This window comes from Triturus cristatus, chromosome 12, assembly GCF_964204655.1.
Source record: "Triturus cristatus chromosome 12, aTriCri1.1, whole genome shotgun sequence".
Classification (NCBI taxonomy): Eukaryota; Metazoa; Chordata; class Amphibia; order Caudata; family Salamandridae; genus Triturus; species Triturus cristatus.
In genome coordinates this window covers 428800318-428817725 of record NC_140595.1, presented here as the reverse complement: position 1 = coordinate 428817725, position 17408 = coordinate 428800318, and the positions used below count along the sequence as shown (strand labels likewise).

The window sequence follows — 17408 nt, the reverse complement described above, 5'->3', positions numbered from 1 at the left end:
GCCAGGCTCAAGGAAGAGCCTTGGGGACTAACACAGTGATTCTGACCTAAATGGGGGTAGATGGATAGTTTGTACAGCCAGATAGGACGGATGAAAACAATTTGAGTGGTGGAGTATAATGCAGCTGTCTGAGCAAAGTATGGTGTACAGTATCAGTTGCTGTAGGGAGGATGAGTGCAGCAGATTTGCCCTCATCCACAGTGTGCATACCGTGGTCTGTCACAGATAACTAAGTGTTTTGGTGCGGTTTAATCGGAGGCCAGTTGGTGAGCTGTTTAGCAAATTGTTCTCTCTGAGGTAGTGCATCGCTATGTTTCAGTCTTTCAAAAGGGTAGGAAAAAAAGTAGAACTTTCAAATTGAATGGGAGTAGATCAGTGCTTTGTTGGGTCTGGAAATGGAGATTTTGTTTATTTTGTCTCTGAAATATGCCACAACATAATTACAAAAGGTGAGTCCATGGTTGGATGAGCAGGCTCCCTTTCTTGGAGGAAAGTGTTAGCGCAAAGTCTGCCACAACAGTTTATGGTAACCAGTAAGACCTTAAACTTGCCTCGAACATCCATCTTAGTGCATCTCCAGTGTCTCTCTCCCTCTTTAAAGTGTTTCAATTCCAAAGTGCACCACTTGGCTGGGGGCCAAGCACCTAGTGGAGATGGAGCTTTTTCGGAAGGCAGATTAATAGCCCTTTCCATGACCAGATTCAATTGTAGAACTGTCTCACCTGCGTTGTGTAAATTCTCCACTAAATCACTGTTCAGCTTATTTCATCCTCTGAAATTTGAGGCATTAGCTTTGCACGCTTTTGTCAAGCCTCCATTTAATTTTGCAGGATATCTTTCTTGAGAAATGATCTGACAAAGAGGCTTAGCAGAGTGTACAATACAATCCACAGTATGCTCTCAATATGGGTTGTCACTCGATAGTAACCGCAATATGAATTGGACTGCTAGTTTTCTGGTGTATGCTAGGCATCTCTAACTTCTCGAAGTTGGATGTTGAGGGAGCCAAACGCATCTTCTGAGTGAAATTTTAATCGCCAGTTACCATAAAATTCTCACATTGAATAACGAACGGAGCCAGCAAATCAATTTACTCGGAACTAAAACGACACTTGGGAAAGGGTGGTCTGTATATTGGAGCTTCTCCTATAATGAGTTTGACTCATGGATGAGTCTATCTTCATGCTATCAATCACTTTTCTAAAAATAACTATACCTCCCACTGATTTATCAACCAGATTTTTTTTTTTTTTCTAATTCCTAAAGTACTGCAATGGCTGGTTCAGGAGTGGAAGTGTTTGCTAGGTTTTTTATAAAATACATGTCCATCATTGAGCTATGTATACTGTCCCAAAGTTCAGAGGAATGTTTGGGTAATGATCTTGCATTAATGTAAATTCAATCAATCTGGGGTTTTAAAGCACACTACTCACCCGTGAGGGTCTCAAGACGCTCTTGGGGAAGGGGGGGGGTGGGGTGCAGCTTTAGGTCAACTGAAAAGACTGGTCTTGAGGCTCTTCCCGAAGGTGTGCAAGGTGGGGGGAGCGTCTGATGTTTACTGGAGTTCGTTCCACGCTTTGTCGGCTGTGATGTAGGAGAAGGCTCTTCTCCTGCTCTGCAGATATGCAGGGGTCGTTGCTAGGGCGGCAGAGCGGAGGTTTCTTTTTGGTGTGTGCAAAGAGATTCTTTCATTGAGGTATTTGGTTTTGATGTTGTGAGGGGATTTGTAGGTGTGGGTGAGTAGTTTGAAGGCTACTCCTGGACTGGGAACCAGTGGAGGTCTTGCAGGTGTTGGGTCATTTGCTTGTGTCGTGGGGTGCAGAGTATGAGTCTGGCTGCGGTGTTCTGGATGGTCTGGAGTTCAAGTTTTCGCAGCGGGGATTTGTTGATTCCCACATAGAGGTTGTTTCCGTAGTCCAATCTGCTGCTAATGTGTGTGGGTGACTGTTTTTCAGGCTTAGGGTGGAATCCATTTGAAGGTCTTGCGGAGGGAGTTGAAAAAGGTGGAGGCGACAGTGTTGATCTGGTGGGGGAGGAGTAGAGTATGCTGAGGTTCTGGGCATGGTCCGTCGGGGTGGATGGGTTTCAGAGGGCCACCAGGAGCTGTCCCACGTGGGGGGGGGGGGGGGGTGCAAGGATGAGGACCTCTGTCATCTTAGAATTCAGCTTTAGGCAGCTGTTGCTCATCCAGGCTATGATTTTTTTCATTCTTTCTTGGAAGCTGCGTCTGGTGTCTTTGGGGCTCTTGTGCGTTAGAGGATGATCTGGGTGTCATCTGCGTAGGATACCATGCGGTCTGATGATGGCGGGGGGGGGGGCATGTAGATGTTGAAGAGCGTGGGGCTAAGCGATGATCCTTGGGGTACTCTGCAGTTCTCTGTAGGTTCAGAGAGGAAGGGTGGGAAGTCTGATCCTTGAGGTTCTGCCAGCAAGAAAGGAGCGGATCCAGTTGGGAGGTTCCCCGTATGCCAGTGTCGTGGAGTCTGGCTGCAAGAGTGCGGTGGGAGACGGTGTCTAAGGCAGCGGAGAGGTCTAGCAGGATGAGTGCTGTGGCGTGTCCTTTGTCGAGTAGCATGCAGATGGTGGTGGCGAGGAGGGCGGTCTCGGTGCTGTGGAATCCTGACTGGTAGGAGTAGAGTATGGCGTTCTCTTTGATGGCAGTCAGTTGTGCGTTGACTAATTTCTTGGTGACTTTGACTGCAAAGGGAAGAAGAGCGATGAGCTGGTAGTTTTTCACGTCTGTCGGGTCAGCCCAGGTTTTCTGGAGGAGGGGCTTGACCTCTACCCGCTTCCAGTCATCTGGGAAGATGCTGGATTTGAAAGTGGCATACTTCGGGTGCAATGGCGGCAGCTCTGTGGAAGATGTGAGGTGGGCAGGGGTCTGTGGGTGCTTTTCATGGTCGTGGTGACTGGTGTCCAGGTGGTGAGGGTGGGCTGGCTGTCATTGCTGGAGGGGAGGGTGGTTTGCTGAAGTTGTCATAAAGGGCCTTTATCTTTAGGTGGAATTAGGGGCAGAGTTTGTTGCAGAGGTCATGGGATGGTATGATGTCCGTGGCCTTGCTGGGTTGGTGAACTGTGGATGATGAGGTTCTTTGCGTTGGTGCAGATTTTGTTCTTGATGAAGATCCTCTTGGTGGTTCTTATGAACTGGTGGTATTCTGTCATGGTGTGCTTGTAGTTGGACTAGTTGTTTTTTCTCCATTGTTTCTTGAGCTGTTTGCAGCAGAGTCTAGCTTCTTGGAGGTCTGTGGTGAACTAGGCGGCCTTCAGGGGGTGTTGTCTGTCAGGGAGGCGGAGGGGAGTCAGCTTGTCTGTGCAGCTGGAGATCCAGCGGTGTAGTTCCGGTGCTGCAGAGCTGATGTCGGTCGTGGTGGGCTGGGGGGGGGCTTGTGGGTAGAGTTGTGGTCCTCTTCTGTGACCATGCTCCAGTTACTTTGTGGCAGTCACGGAGCGGGCTTGTGTGCAGTGGTACTAAAGTGCACACAGTGGTGGTCTGTATAGAGGGGCTGTAAAGTGGATGCTAGTCCCTCCTGCGAAGATGAGGTCGAGGATATCTCTGGCCTTGTGGGTGGGGCCGGAGACAAACTGCTTCAGTCTGAGGTTGTCCAGGAGGGCAATGGAGTCTGGGTCGCAGAGGTTGTCGAGGTGGAAGTTCAGGTCTACGATGAGAATGTAGTCCATGGAGGTGATGGCGTGGGGTGCGATGAGATCAGCAATGGTGGTAGTGAAAGGAGCGCCGGGCCCGGGGTCTGTAGGCGAGGGTCCAGCATAGTGTGGTTCTGGGGCTGGTCTGGATCTGGAAGTGGAGATACTTGGTGTTGGAGAGGGGTCTCTCGCTGGAGGTGGACAGTTTAAGGGAGCTCTAGTGTGCGATGGACAGTCCTCCTCCTGGGCAGTGGGGGCGGTCTCTCCTCTGGATCTTGTAGCCGTCTGAGATGGCGGTGTTGATGTCGGGGGCAGAGGCGGTGTTTGTCCAGGTTTCTGTGAAGGTGACGTCTGGCGAGAGGGTATCGAGGAGGTCTCGGATCTCTATGGCATGTCTGTGCAGGGAGCACACGTTGAGGATGCATTTTAGGGATTCGTTGGTGCGGGCGTTTGGCGTGGCGGTTGAAGGAGTGCTGTGGATGGTTTAGGAATGTCTGCAGGATAATTGGCTGTGGATGGTGGTTGGCATTGATGGCTGGCAGTTGCTGTTTCTACCGGGGTTGAGTGAGAGGAGGGCAGCTGGGTTGTAACGGTGGAGGGTCTGGGTTCCAGGGTCCCTGGTGCTGGTCACGGTTGGATCGGATGGGCGCAGACTGGCCATTAAGTAGGTAAGTGGGGAGGGAATCGCAGCTGGGAGGTGGAAACTGGGAATCTGCAGGGGGGAGGTCCGCAGAGCTAGCAGCGGCAGGAAGTGGAAATGAGAAAACAGGAAAAAATACAGGGGCAAATAAAAAAGGCACAGTTCTAAAACGGTACAGTTATAATAGATACAGAAAGACAGGCGAAAGACTATAATAGATACAGAAAGACAGGCGAAAGACTGAACAGGAAAAACGAGAACAATACAGTGGAACCAGCAGAAGAGCAAGGCTCTCCCACTAGACCACCAGGGATGAGGTGCAGGCAGTAGCCTGCAGGTGGAGGAGGGCCTCGAACCCCTAACAATATTGGGCGCAGCACAGTACAGGCAGCGGCACTTTCTAGTGGATCTGCAGGGGTGGGGGGGGGGGGGGGGGAAGGAGGTTCCTGACAATCTATCCGCGTTTCCATGCTTAGGGTGGTATTGTGCTCTAGAAGAATTGGGGAGCTAGGGGGGGACACTTACCTGAGCAGCTAAAGTGGTAAAAAAGAGAAAACATTGCTATTCTCTCTGGCACCCTTTTAAAAAGCTAGTGCCAAAAGCGCAAGACCACTCTGCACAGGAGAAAAGTCCTGACCCCTCCAATGGAGAACAGGAGCATCAGGTAGACCTATAGGTTACCATGTGTTTATATTGTAATCGTTGTGTGCTTAAGTAGAGTTCTTTAAGTGCATCTGAGTCACAATGGCCTAGTTTCCTGGCATCTGGCAGGTGAGTGTCGATAGTCATTGGACCCAGGCACTCTAGGGTCACCAAATGTATTGCTGATACACTTACAGAATGAAACCGAGATTGCTGCAATTCATGAGTTAATGTGAGGGCACAGGAAATGTAGTATTTGCTCCCTGCATATTGCTTCTTTACACTTTAGGAGGGCAGCAATGAAGTTTTTTTTTTTTGTTTTTTTTTGTGTACATTTCTCAAAGTTTATTCTTTTGACCTCCAACCAACCAGAGGGCTTCTGATCACTGCTTACTCTGGGTCATGCTTCTGAATGCAGTTTTGATAATAATGAAGTGCATCTCACATAGGCAGCTGTCGATGCCTTCTGCACAGCAGTGACTAAGCTTTTCTGTGCAGGTTTATCCTTCAGTCTAGTCCTGATCCAATTTTCAGGCTCTGTGTACTCCTTTTCTGGCACATCCTATTATTGATCTATACAGAGCCCCATATCGCAATTCTGAACATCTTTGAGCGTTGACCGTGTATAGACAATAAATCATAGGGTAATTCCACTGCCTCTGAATATCACTTTCTGAAATTTAGTTTAGAATTTCAGAAGCTAAAGAGGAGGTGGGGTTGGGGGGGTGTGGGGGGGTGTGTGTGTGTGTGTGTGTGTGTGTGTGTGTGTGTGTGTGTATATGTTAGAAATGGGATTTCTGGTAGGCTAGGACTTGCGCCTAAGCCAGGCAGAAACCACCACTCTAGCCAGGGCAAGGGAGTTGCACGCTGAAGATAACCCCTGCTCACCCCCTTGGTAGCTTGGCACAAGCAGTCCGGCTTATCCCAGAGGCAATGTGTAAAGCATTTGCGCAACAATCTCACACAGCGGCACACTACAAAAACTACACACCATGTTATATAAAGATATCCTTCGTATTATGCATAAAACATATTAGAATGCAATCACTTATGTACACTGTGCCACTAGGTTTTACTTTACAGGGATTATGTACATTACCGGGCTAATCGGGCCACTGTCATCACCATTAGAACACCCAAGTAGTGAAAGTAAAGACCACCAGTAGCTACTGGCAATAGGGCACTTAGCATAAGCACATTATGCATAAATCATGAGGAATGAACATCCTGGCACTTCCTAGTATAGCATGTTATGCAGAACATAATAATCATATCATGGCCCCTCTTGTGTACAACATGCACAACAGGTCACGATATCACATTCTGCCCCCCTTAACATAAGGGTGACCATCAAGCCGTCCGGCTTCAGTCGAGTGGCCCTTCCTGGGCGTCCCCGCAATGCTCTTGTCTGCAAAGTGAGGGCTCTCCCCACTGTGTGTCTATTCTGTCACTAGGCCTCCAAATTGGTCCCCTGGCTGCTGATGCAGCTGAAACGAGGCCCGTAGTACACTTGTAGGAGGGGGGGGGGGGGGCGGGGGGCGGGGCGGCACTGCTAACAGGTAGCGCAATCCTCTCAAGGGCGGGAAGACCTCACTTGGTATCTTCCATGTAGGACATTCCCCGCCCATGGCTAGATTTGCCTTCACTCTGGCTAGTCGGGCCCCAAAAAGTGGCCATGTGGCCTCTCGATGGTCACTGCCATGGCACTGTGGCTTCTTTAGTTTAGGGGCTGGGAGAGGGGGAGCGCTGCTTTCCTCCCATCACGGAGCCTTCATGAGGCTCCCGACGTGATCCCTCTCATGGGACTCTGCCCACAACCAGGCGTCCTTTGCCTGTCTTCCGGTCTCTTTTCGGGTGTTCTTCTACGGCAACCCGCCCACGGTCAGGTACGACTCTGCCTGGCTGTCGTTCGTGGTCTCTCCTCCCTCTGGTGGTACCTAGCAACGGCACTGCAGCGACTAACAGTCTGCAGTACCATGGCAATTCCTCCTGACGCCCAGCAGCCCTCTCTTCCAGATCCAAGTAAGCACCAAAAAGCACAGTACATGGGGTCACAGCCCCAGTACTTGTACCACATTCTTTGTTCCGCCCTGGCACAGGGCTTGGGACCCAGTTCTGGGGTGCACTTGACAAGCGTTCAACAGTTCCCATTGACCGTGTAGGTCCTGGGCCCAGACACCACACTGGGGCGGAGTCAGCATTGTGTAGTGCAGGCACAGTCTTATTCAGGCTCAGGTGCTACTCTTCCCACTACTCCAAATGCAGATCAGCTTAGTGCTGACTCTCCCAGCCCCTCTGGAGCCACTGCACCTCACCAGCCCCTGTCACCTCTGTGCCTGCCTGATGAGTATTGCATGTCTGGCTCTAAGACGCATAGCACACAGAAATGCCCACTTCTAAAAGTGGTATTTCTAAAATAGTTATAATAACTCTGTGAACACCATTACACAGCATTTATTACCACTATTCCAAACATACAAAACTTGATCACGCTACTCCTCTCAGATCAGGAACTACCACTGAAACACATATCCGGGAATCCCCAATGCATTCCTATGAGGGCAGCCTCACAGTAGTGAGAAACCAAAATGGCTGTTTGTCACTACCAGGACATGCCACACAGTTAAGGCACATGCCCTACCTATTACCTACAGCGCACCCTGCCCATAGGGCTAGCTAGGGCCTACCTTCGGGGTGACTTTGTAGTAAAAGGGGAGTCACAGACGTGGCAACCACTTTGTGCCATGTCAGTCAGAAAAACTGCACGTGCAGGCCCTGCAATGGCAGAGGCCGAAGACAGGTTTGAAAAGGCTACTTTGGTGGGCGGTGCAAGCAGCGCTTCAAGCTCGCCAGTAGCATTTAATTTACCGGCCCTTAGATACCACTTTATAAGGGAAGTGATGGGCAAATTTAAATACGCCAAACCGGTGTAGACCAATCTTATGTTTACCATAGAGAGCACGTGCACTTTACACTGGACAGCAGTGATAAAGTGCCCAGAGTGCTAAAACCACAAACTCCAGGTCAGAATAAAATGCCAGGAGGAAGACTAAGTTCAGAGATGACCCTGCAAAAAGAGCCGAGTAACAATATTTTATTACTTTCCTCCCTCGAGAGTCCTGTATCTTTTGAAGAATTTTGATATGTATGTGTGTCAGACGGCACCAAAGTTATTGGCAAAACAAAATGCTTTTCCTGTGGAAACTTTGGTTCTAACTATAACTACTGGCTATCGCCAGTAGGATTGTGTGTTGCTTTTTCCTATATCTGAATTCCGAGGGTAACCCTAGAATGCTTGTAAGGAGGAACCTGTAATTCTTTATTTTTTTTTTTTTTTTTTTTTTTAATGAACCACTTTACCATATATCCTATATGATCAAATTATGGTAATTGTGTTGACTAATTTAAAAAAAAAAAGTCTAGTGGCAAATTGAAATTGTTCAACATACTGTCAGAAGGGTTCTTCTGTTTTTGGTTCCACTTGAATCTTTTGTTTTTGTTTTCAGTGTTTGGTAATTTAATTATACAAATGTCCTCCTTTCCATTGCTTTCAGACAAGGTCAGGATCGCCACTCCAGGTTTTCCTTTTCACCTTTTTGTCTATTTGTTGGACAAAACTACAGTTCTGTATTCATGGCCATCTCGCTCAAAACCTTTCCGTGGATTAGGACAGCATGATCGGATGTATATGGCCTCATGTACAGTTTTGTCATTGGTGACTTTTGGTGAATCTAAATATCTGCAACCATGTTTTTCAAGATACAAAAGCATTATGCGATGGCTACTTGCTGTTGTCCGATACATTTGTAAAGTAAAATTCCTATAGCACTTAATCTAGGGTTAAGTATTTGAAGAAACTACTGCCATACTGCAAAAAGGACTTTGACCCAGACATCATATGATGGTTCAATTTTGAGTATCGTACCATAGTTCAATGTACTAGGGCCTGAGGAAATGGTTTTAGGGTGGGTTCTATGTGAGAGTTGAACCTGAACTTTGTTAATTTTCTTTGTGTAGCTAGAACATTGAAACATCTTACGTCCTTTTAAAGTTTGTAATACCTGGAGTTTTGGTGTGCTCGGTGATTAATCTTACTAGTTGGTCTTCACAAAAATTTTAAGATGTATAGGTTTATGAATTTAACTTGCCAAATAGATTTAATATACATATGATAAACTATGTAATACTGTTTTGTTGGCCTTTGTAGGTTGTCTTGTTGCAGATAACTGACTCGCTGATTCTGCTTTCACTTGCTGGTTTTGGTGTAAGAACTGGTATCCAACCTTTATATAACAGTGTTACAAAGTCTGAAGATGACGTGTTTGCCCACAAACATGACATCTCACATGTCCTGATAACTAATGTACAGTCTCTGCTTTTTTCAGGACACCTCTTAAGGGCTTTGTAAACTACAATGCACAAAAAAGTAGTTTTTTGTGAAACCCGGCTCATCTCAAACTGCATACTTTAGTTTCTAAAGTAATGTTTTCTTAAATTTTATTTACCAGTTTCTGTTACCACAAGATGAAGAAAACATCTTTGCTATCTGTTCAGCTTAACTCATGGAGCTAACGCAGTGGAATTGACCAACACTGTTTTTCTCTTCAGCATATCTCTGAAAACCGATGATGGCGACTTCTTGGTTGATTATTCAAAGAACCTTATAAACGAAGATGTAATGAAACAGCTGATTGAAGTGGTGAGCCTTTAAGAGCTTTAATTTGCAATTATGTAAGCTTACTCTGTCTGCAAACACCATTTACGTTAATTGACCATGGGCACTTGTAGTGGTGGGAGCATAATACCAAGCTCTTTATGATATTTCAGTTATTGGCATTTCTGAAAGTGAAATTTCAGACTGGGGCACGAGTTCTCAACATAGTCTCTTTTTACAATTTCCAGGCAAAGTCGAGAGGTGTTGAAAAGGCGAGGGACCAAATGTTCAAAGGAGAAAAGATCAATTTCACAGAGGTAAGTTCATTGGAATATATTAATGGGCAAAATCTACTTGTGACTGACTAAGTGCTGGCCTAGTTTATATACCTTCTTAAATACATACCTATGCTGTTCTTTGCTGAGTAGAAATGAGTGATGTAGTTTAACTACATTGCAAATAGTTGATTGGCTAAACACAGCATTGTTCCCAGGAACATTTATGGACAGGCCAGTTTGGATTGTCAAGTTTTTTTTATAATGAAACCATTGAGCGGATCATAGTGTGCTTAGTTGACCAAAACGAGAGACTATAGATACAAAATTTCCAAATGTCATGCATTAAATTCCTCCAATTATTTTGATTTTTAATTTCTTTTCAGGAATTTGGTACATATTCACCTGTTGCAGGGATTCTGCTCATGCACAGAACTATGCGCAGGAAACCAGGTTCTCGGTGTATTGTTGTGTAACAAAAAAGCCACCTCAGTGCCCAGAACCCCAATCCAACTAGCAATAGTGTCTCATTCGTTCTCCGTACTACAGCGAACCTACCAATGATAAGACAACCTAGAACATGCGACTTGGTAAACTCTCAGGAATAGTGGGAAACAAGAACTCTTTCGTTCACACTCTTACTAGCCCACGACGTGAGTAATCAGACACTGTATAGTTTAAAATGTTAATTTTTAACTAACGTGCTCTAAGATGCAGTACTCTAGCCAATACGAGCAGCATAATGCATAAGAACAATATAATCAGCATTGTTACAATTCCATAAGCACAAAAGGGGGAATCGTATTATGACGGTGGAAACAGTACGATAGCGCCTTTTACCACCCTCCCCGTGCTCATGAGCTCGTCTAGAATAATTATAGAAGGCCTCTGGGCTTTGTCAGCGAGACCCCATACCTACGAGATCAGATGCAATGAATTGCATCCCAGGATCAGCACAGCTCTTCTATGTTGGAAAGGTTTTCTCCAAGTGCTTTCTCATGCATGTAATGCCATATTAAAAAGCACCCGAGTTTCAAGTGGGTCGCTGTGCTTCATGTTATGTCTGTGCGTGGGACTGACCAAAGTGAATTAACCGCATACATTGTTATTCGACCTCCGTGCTTAATTTGTAAAATATTAAGTGCCAGGGCTCTGACCAGGAGATCACTGCAGCTTGCACCACACAACACCCTTGTCATCCCTGCCAAAACAACTTACTAAACGAATGGCTGGGGAGGCAGGTATTCGCACTATTTTAATGTATATTGTATTCCTAAACGACCATTGTTCTGCTCGGCATTAGAGGAGCAGCGCCACCATGTGGTAGGCTGTCAACACCATACTTGGAACAGTTCAGTGCCAGTGCCGAGCACTGAAAAAACAATTAAGTTCCGGTGCTGAGCACCAGAAAGCACCGGCTCAAATTAAGCACTGTTAGACCTTGAACACCCTGTGCAGACAGAGTGCGGTGCCCAGCTAGATATGTGAAAGGTAGACAGTTCTCGTGTGAAGCAGTGCCAGCAAAGTATTTTACGATAACAGAGCCATGTAGTGTTGTGTGCAAAAGCGGCAGAATGGTCACCAAGCATATACTACTTATGCTAACTTAGCAATGTCTGCAGTTAACCCAATTTCCTCACTACACCCCAAGTGACTGCATTCTGTATCAGTTTACTCTCATTATAGTTCAGTAGTTCACATGCTAATCTGATTGGTCTCTAATGGTAGTAGCAGCAGATAAGTGTGTTCTTGTTGGATCCAGTTAGATTGATCCTCTTGGGCTTTTGGATGAGACTGTAGTGAAGGTAATTTGGCTTCGGACATCTTGAAGGGGAAGCACCTCACTGATGGCACCAGCTTGCTCAACTCCGGCATAGGAGGTTGTTCTATCAGGTTGGAGACAATTGGATTGATACAGCTCATCTTGTCCCTAAATAATGACGTGCTGAAGGTTAAACTAAAGTGAATACAGATTTCACACTTGAAACTGGAAAAAGTCTTGCTCCATTTCGTTTTGGAAGGGTAAATGTTTTGTCAAGCATGTATCTGGGTGGTCACTTGGTGACACATTTACTTTATTTCACTTGGCTTTTGTTATTATTTATTTTCACTATACTGCAAGATGTACTTGGCAGGTGATCTTACTTACAGAAGCTGCATGTACATTGAACAGTTTCTTTTTTTGGGGGGGGGGTGGCAATTGATTGTTCAGCTTTAGATTTTTACACTTTCTATGCCCCTTAGCCCATGTTTTCTTATCTCGATCTCCCAACCCTTATTGTCACTACATGTTGAAATCAATTGCTCCTTAGTTTCCCATTTTAGAAAACCGCCTTTTCCACTGCTTTGCCTGCTTACTGCTTCATTGTGTTTTTGAAAATATTTCTTTAGTTTACACTTTTCCCAAACTGTGTCAAAGGTGAAAGTTAAGCCCCCCAAAAATGTCAATTCTATGGAACTGATGTACAACTTGGGCACATGCAGTCAATGTCATTCCAGATAACCGTTGCCTGTAGGTATTTTGGTTTATATTTATTGGATGTAAATGTATTGTATTAGGTTAACCTTTAACTCTGTCATGTCACACCCTTGTGGATCCGTGTCAACACTATGGTAAAACGCTTAGTTTTTAAACCTGTGAAGACTTGGCTTTGATGGCTTCGATCTGGTCTAATGTTTCATCTGGTTTGGCATACGTTTTTAAAGAGTTTTATTAGTCTTTCTGTTTGGTTCTGTTGCTCATTATATAGAGAGGTAGTAACTGAACTCGTATGTGTGGCCCTAACTTATGGAAAGGCTAGTTGTGGTTATTCTGGCTGCTAGTAGTCTAGCATTCATTACCCTTTTTTGCAGAAGAAAGATACAGAGGCTATATCTGTATTGTAGCTTTTTTTTTTTAACATTCCTTCTTCAGGCTTCCTGCCGTAAAATCCAACTTTAATTAACATGATTTGAGTACCCTTGTTTAAACCTGCCACACCCTGGTCTTCCGCTGGATGGCCGAGGATGCCCTTGTGTTGAGTTTTAATGCACTTTTCTTTCATTTGCTTTGAAATGAATTCATAGCAGTTGATTCCTTATATCTGATGCTAACATGCTCAAAATGTAATTTTTTTTTTTTTTTCTCATGTTTGGTAGTTGCTGAGCACGGATTCCCTAGTATTACCTTCCTGATGTGCTCAGAGGCAGGCGCTATAAATGTCCTTTTAAAAGTCACAAATATTCAGCTTCCTAATTTTACTTATTATGCTTATTCGAGATTTTGCCCACAGGTCATTACTCTTTCATTGTTCCCAAATGTTTTCAGGTGTAGATGGGGTTCTTCAGGCCCTTGTGCTCTTTTTATAAACTAGAATATATTGAAGCGTTATTTAAATTCCAGAATTTGTAGACTGCATCTGAACATGGCGCAATTCAATGCCTTATATAAGGCAGTGGTTGGAGATGGAGACTACCAACACTTATTTTGTGTAATGTCACTTAGTTCGTTATCATCAGATTTTGACCCAGAGAAAGTAAGCTATGGAAGAAGGGAATCCAAACCTACAGGAGCGAGTTGGAAAGTGTGGATTGGGGGCATGCGGTGAAATCAAGACTGCACAGCCTTGGTTTTTAGCATCTCTACATTCGGTAGAATGTGCTGCAGGATTTTGAGCAAAACTTTGTGACCTGGCACCTATTCTCTTGATTAGGACCTGGTTCTATTATTCTAACAGAATGGCTGGAAATCCTTTGTATGGTTTTCTCAATAGCCTCTTGCTAACCTGTAGGTCAGAACCATGTACAAGAGCTATTGCAGGCAACCTTTATAGTTAAAATCTCATAACCCAAAACTAACTCTTTAACTTCATCTAATTGAATGAGTAGCCAACATATGGGTGATTTTATAATTGTTGGGTATCTTTTACCTTCAACCCTTCCCAAAATATGTAGCCTTTTCTAGAGTTCTACAGGGCTTTCCCTCTACGTGCCTGTAGCACCACCTCTCACTGGGAGAGCAGAGTGAGTCTGACTATCCGCAGGCCAGTCATAGTTTGCGCCTTCCTTGTATAGGCGCTTAAACTGGCAAAATGATCATCACTTTTATCTGCACTCTTGGATCGGAAACCATCTGTTTTCAACAATAACCTCCCTGATTTAAACTGCCCACATCCAGGCCCTGGGTCGATGAGACCCACCCAAAAAACTTGTTCTTGCACAGGTGACTTGATTCGGAACATTTACCTCAAAGTGCCTCATGTTCTAGGTACAATCATTAAAGTTTAAGGCAAAAATAAGTAATCTTAAGGCAATACTAAATATATTTTCCTTCCCAACCCCTCACATCCTGTTTCAGTTAGGTCTGCTCTTATTAGGGATTCCGGAGTACTATAGTAAAACATGATTTTAATCGTACAACTGTATAATGAGCAAGTCTTGTTTTTGAAAGGTTGAACTGAAAGTTACTGATGACTATGTAAGTTTGTGGTAACAAAACATGGGCATGAAGTGGCCCACAGTCTAGTCCATCTAGCATTGGTGAATGCTCCTGTTTTTAAGTTGCCTTAAGCATTTTCTTGTACTGAGAATTTACGACTTGCACGTTCTCACAGGGTGTTTGAGGATCAAAACCAAATCTTAACATAATAGTTGAGGTCTAGCACTGCTGTGAATAACATTGCTGGTTACATGACGGACAGTTTATAAAAAAAAAAAAAATGGATTCAGTCTGCGACTGAAAAAATCCATAACCAACACAAGCATGTGAAATTTGTAACATTAAACCGGAATCAATGTGCGATTATACTGGTTCTTTAAATAATACTTGTCCGGAGTAAAACTAAATAGAACATGTTTTTCTTGAATCATAGAAGTGCAGGAACTAATGAGCATAACATGTTGTAACAGAAATTTGATGTAGGATTTTAATAAGCTCTGTTACCACTGTCACACCCATGTGATGAGAAACACTTGTATTTGAACCCACAATTTCATGGTTTGAAGCTGTGCTACCCTGGAGAATACAACAAAGTAGACTAGATGGGAATCAAATCTGTTCCCTATAGCTACAGACTTCTTAAGTGAAGGCTTTTGTCCCACTTAGAAACAAATCTTTATTACATTCGGTGGTGCTAAAGAATACTACAGAGTGAAATGTATTACTTAACTGGCCCATATACAAATACTGCTGTCTAGTCCTCTACTTAGAAGGTGAAATCTCCACTTCCGGAGTAAACTTCTGATGAGGCTAATAACGTCATACAATGTGACAAAAGTATCTGAGTATCTTCATGGTGGACAAACGGTTAAAGGTCAATGTTGTCCTAGTATGAATTGCTTGGTGAAGTTCCCAACTAATGTTTGGAGAGCAGACTGACTCGTGGCCAGCTCAAGCGGATTGACATTTAATCGCTTTAGGGGTTGTGTCCAGCTGTTTATGGTTCTGGCACACAAGTGATCTGCACAATGATACATCTTCATTTGTGATGCCTTTCAGCAGTATAAGACCTAACAGCCAGCAGACAATTATTTTTTTTTTTATTTTTATTTTTTTTAAAAACCTTTATTTATATCAGTCTGGAACACAGCTATTCAGCCGACATCCCGGAGGTTCGGCAGCCAAGTAAGGACAACACATGGAAGTGTCCATAGCTCTGGTGCAGGAAAAGACAAAGGTTCCTTTTTTAGAACAACCTAAAATAAATAACACAAGCAAGGCAGTGTACCCAATAAACACGTGCAAGTTCCCGGTGGGAGCGCAGCCCCATTCTCAAACACAGAACATAACCACCGATCGGGCGGATGAGGGAGAAGCAGAGGCACTAGCAATCTAACGTAATATCCTCATAGTAATCCCAAGTTGGAAGGAAGGCTAGGGGGAAAGGTGCTCCTCCAACGGTTCAGTGGCCGGGGGCAGACATATATCCCCCCTATACTGGTTCCATCGCCCCCATATCTTATGCCATTTCTTAGGCCGCCCCCGGGCACAGTACGCAGTCTTCTCCCTAAACATGCTCCAGTCCATATTTTCCATCCATGCTTCCACAGCGGGAGGTCTCTGAGAGCCCCACAGTCGTGCAATATCACGCTTTGCCACCATATTTCCCAGGGTCACCCATTGAGTCTGCGCAGCATCATAGTCAGTAGGACCCAGACATTCAAAAGACAGCGCCGTGCCTCTGGCAACAGTGCAAAGCCCGTGACCTCCTGCATCACTACATGAATTCGCTTCCAGAACTCCGCAATCACACCACATTCCCATATATGTAAGAAGGTGCCCACCATCCCGCAGCCCCTCTTACACAAACCATCCTCGGAGAAACCCATATGAATCAGTCGGGGGCCCGTGACATAGACTCTATGAAGTATCTTAAGCTGCACTAGCCTTAGCCGTGCCGGGATCGCGGCCTCCTTAGGAGAGGAAATGGCATACTGCCAGTCCTCATCATCCAGTTCAAGACCGTCCCTAGTCCACTGATCACGCACCCCGAGGAGGAGGTCGGTCCGGACGTTAACAAGCTTCTTATAGATTAAGGAGATTGTACTCTCCGGCATATGGCCATCCAGAATCCGATCCTCCAAAGGAGAGGACTCGGGCACAGCCTCCCCCTCGACGAGGACGGACCGCAGAGCGTGGCGCACCTGTGCGTACCGGAAATATTCCGTAGCCTCCAGATCTTACTCCGTCCGTAGCTCATCAAACGATTTCACTCGTCCCTTAACAAGAAGATCCCCCACTCTGGAAATCCCAATCAGATCCCATTTCTCAAACTCCTTCGTGTGCCAAAGTTTCCCCAACACATCGGAATCAAACAACGGAGTGGCGCGGGTAAGCCTATCCTTCCAACCCAGCGAGTTCGTAACAGCCTTCCACACGTGTACCGCTGTCTTGGTCGGTCCCGTGAGGGACCCATCCATCGACCTGAAGTAGAGTGCTCTAAAGTAATTACCCCCGCGCAGCAACCATCGGTCCATAGCAAAGCCGGGGCTCAGCGCCGGTCCGTAGACGCCGTGGTTGATAGCACTTAACTGGGTGGCCCAGTAGTATTGCCTGATGTCAGGAAGCGCGATACCCCCATCGTACCACGGAAGGGTCAGTTTTGCGATAGCTATACGCGGTCGGCCCTCCCTCAGCAGCGAGCGCTGGAGGCTCTCCACCTCCCGAAAATAGCTGGCCGGGACCAGCTCCAGAGTATTCTGCAGGGCATAAAGAAAGCGGGGAAGAGACATCATTTTGAACAGCGCGGCCCGGCCCAGGAGGGAAAGCGGCAGCCGCCGCCAACCCGCCACATCCCGCCGCAAGCGCGTCAATGGAGGGAGCAGGTTTCTCTCATACCGAACAATCGGATCGGCGGAGATATAGATCGCCATCCCGGGCGATCTGGATCGAACAATTCCGCGGGAGAACAGGGACGTCTCCATACAGGTACGACTTACCCCAGTTAATGGTGAGACCCGAGTTCCTACCAAAAGAGGCCAAAACGTCAGACTACTATGAGAGACTTCCTAGGGGAGGTGAGGTATAGCAAAATGTCGTCGGCATAAAGAGATGCGGTCCTCATGATCTGGTGAC

General features: G+C 45.6%; 1 protein-coding gene across 1 annotated transcript in view; it reads left to right on the top strand.

Moving 5' to 3' along the window:
• GPI (glucose-6-phosphate isomerase) overlaps nucleotides 1-17408 on the top strand; it is a 111740-nt gene that overhangs the window by 17201 nt on the left and 77131 nt on the right. The window contains exons 2-3 of the mRNA XM_085638472.1: nucleotides 9536-9626; nucleotides 9830-9898. Of these exons, the coding sequence (XP_085494598.1) occupies nucleotides 9536-9626; nucleotides 9830-9898 (160 nt within the window). The remainder of the gene's footprint in view (nucleotides 1-9535; nucleotides 9627-9829; nucleotides 9899-17408) is intronic.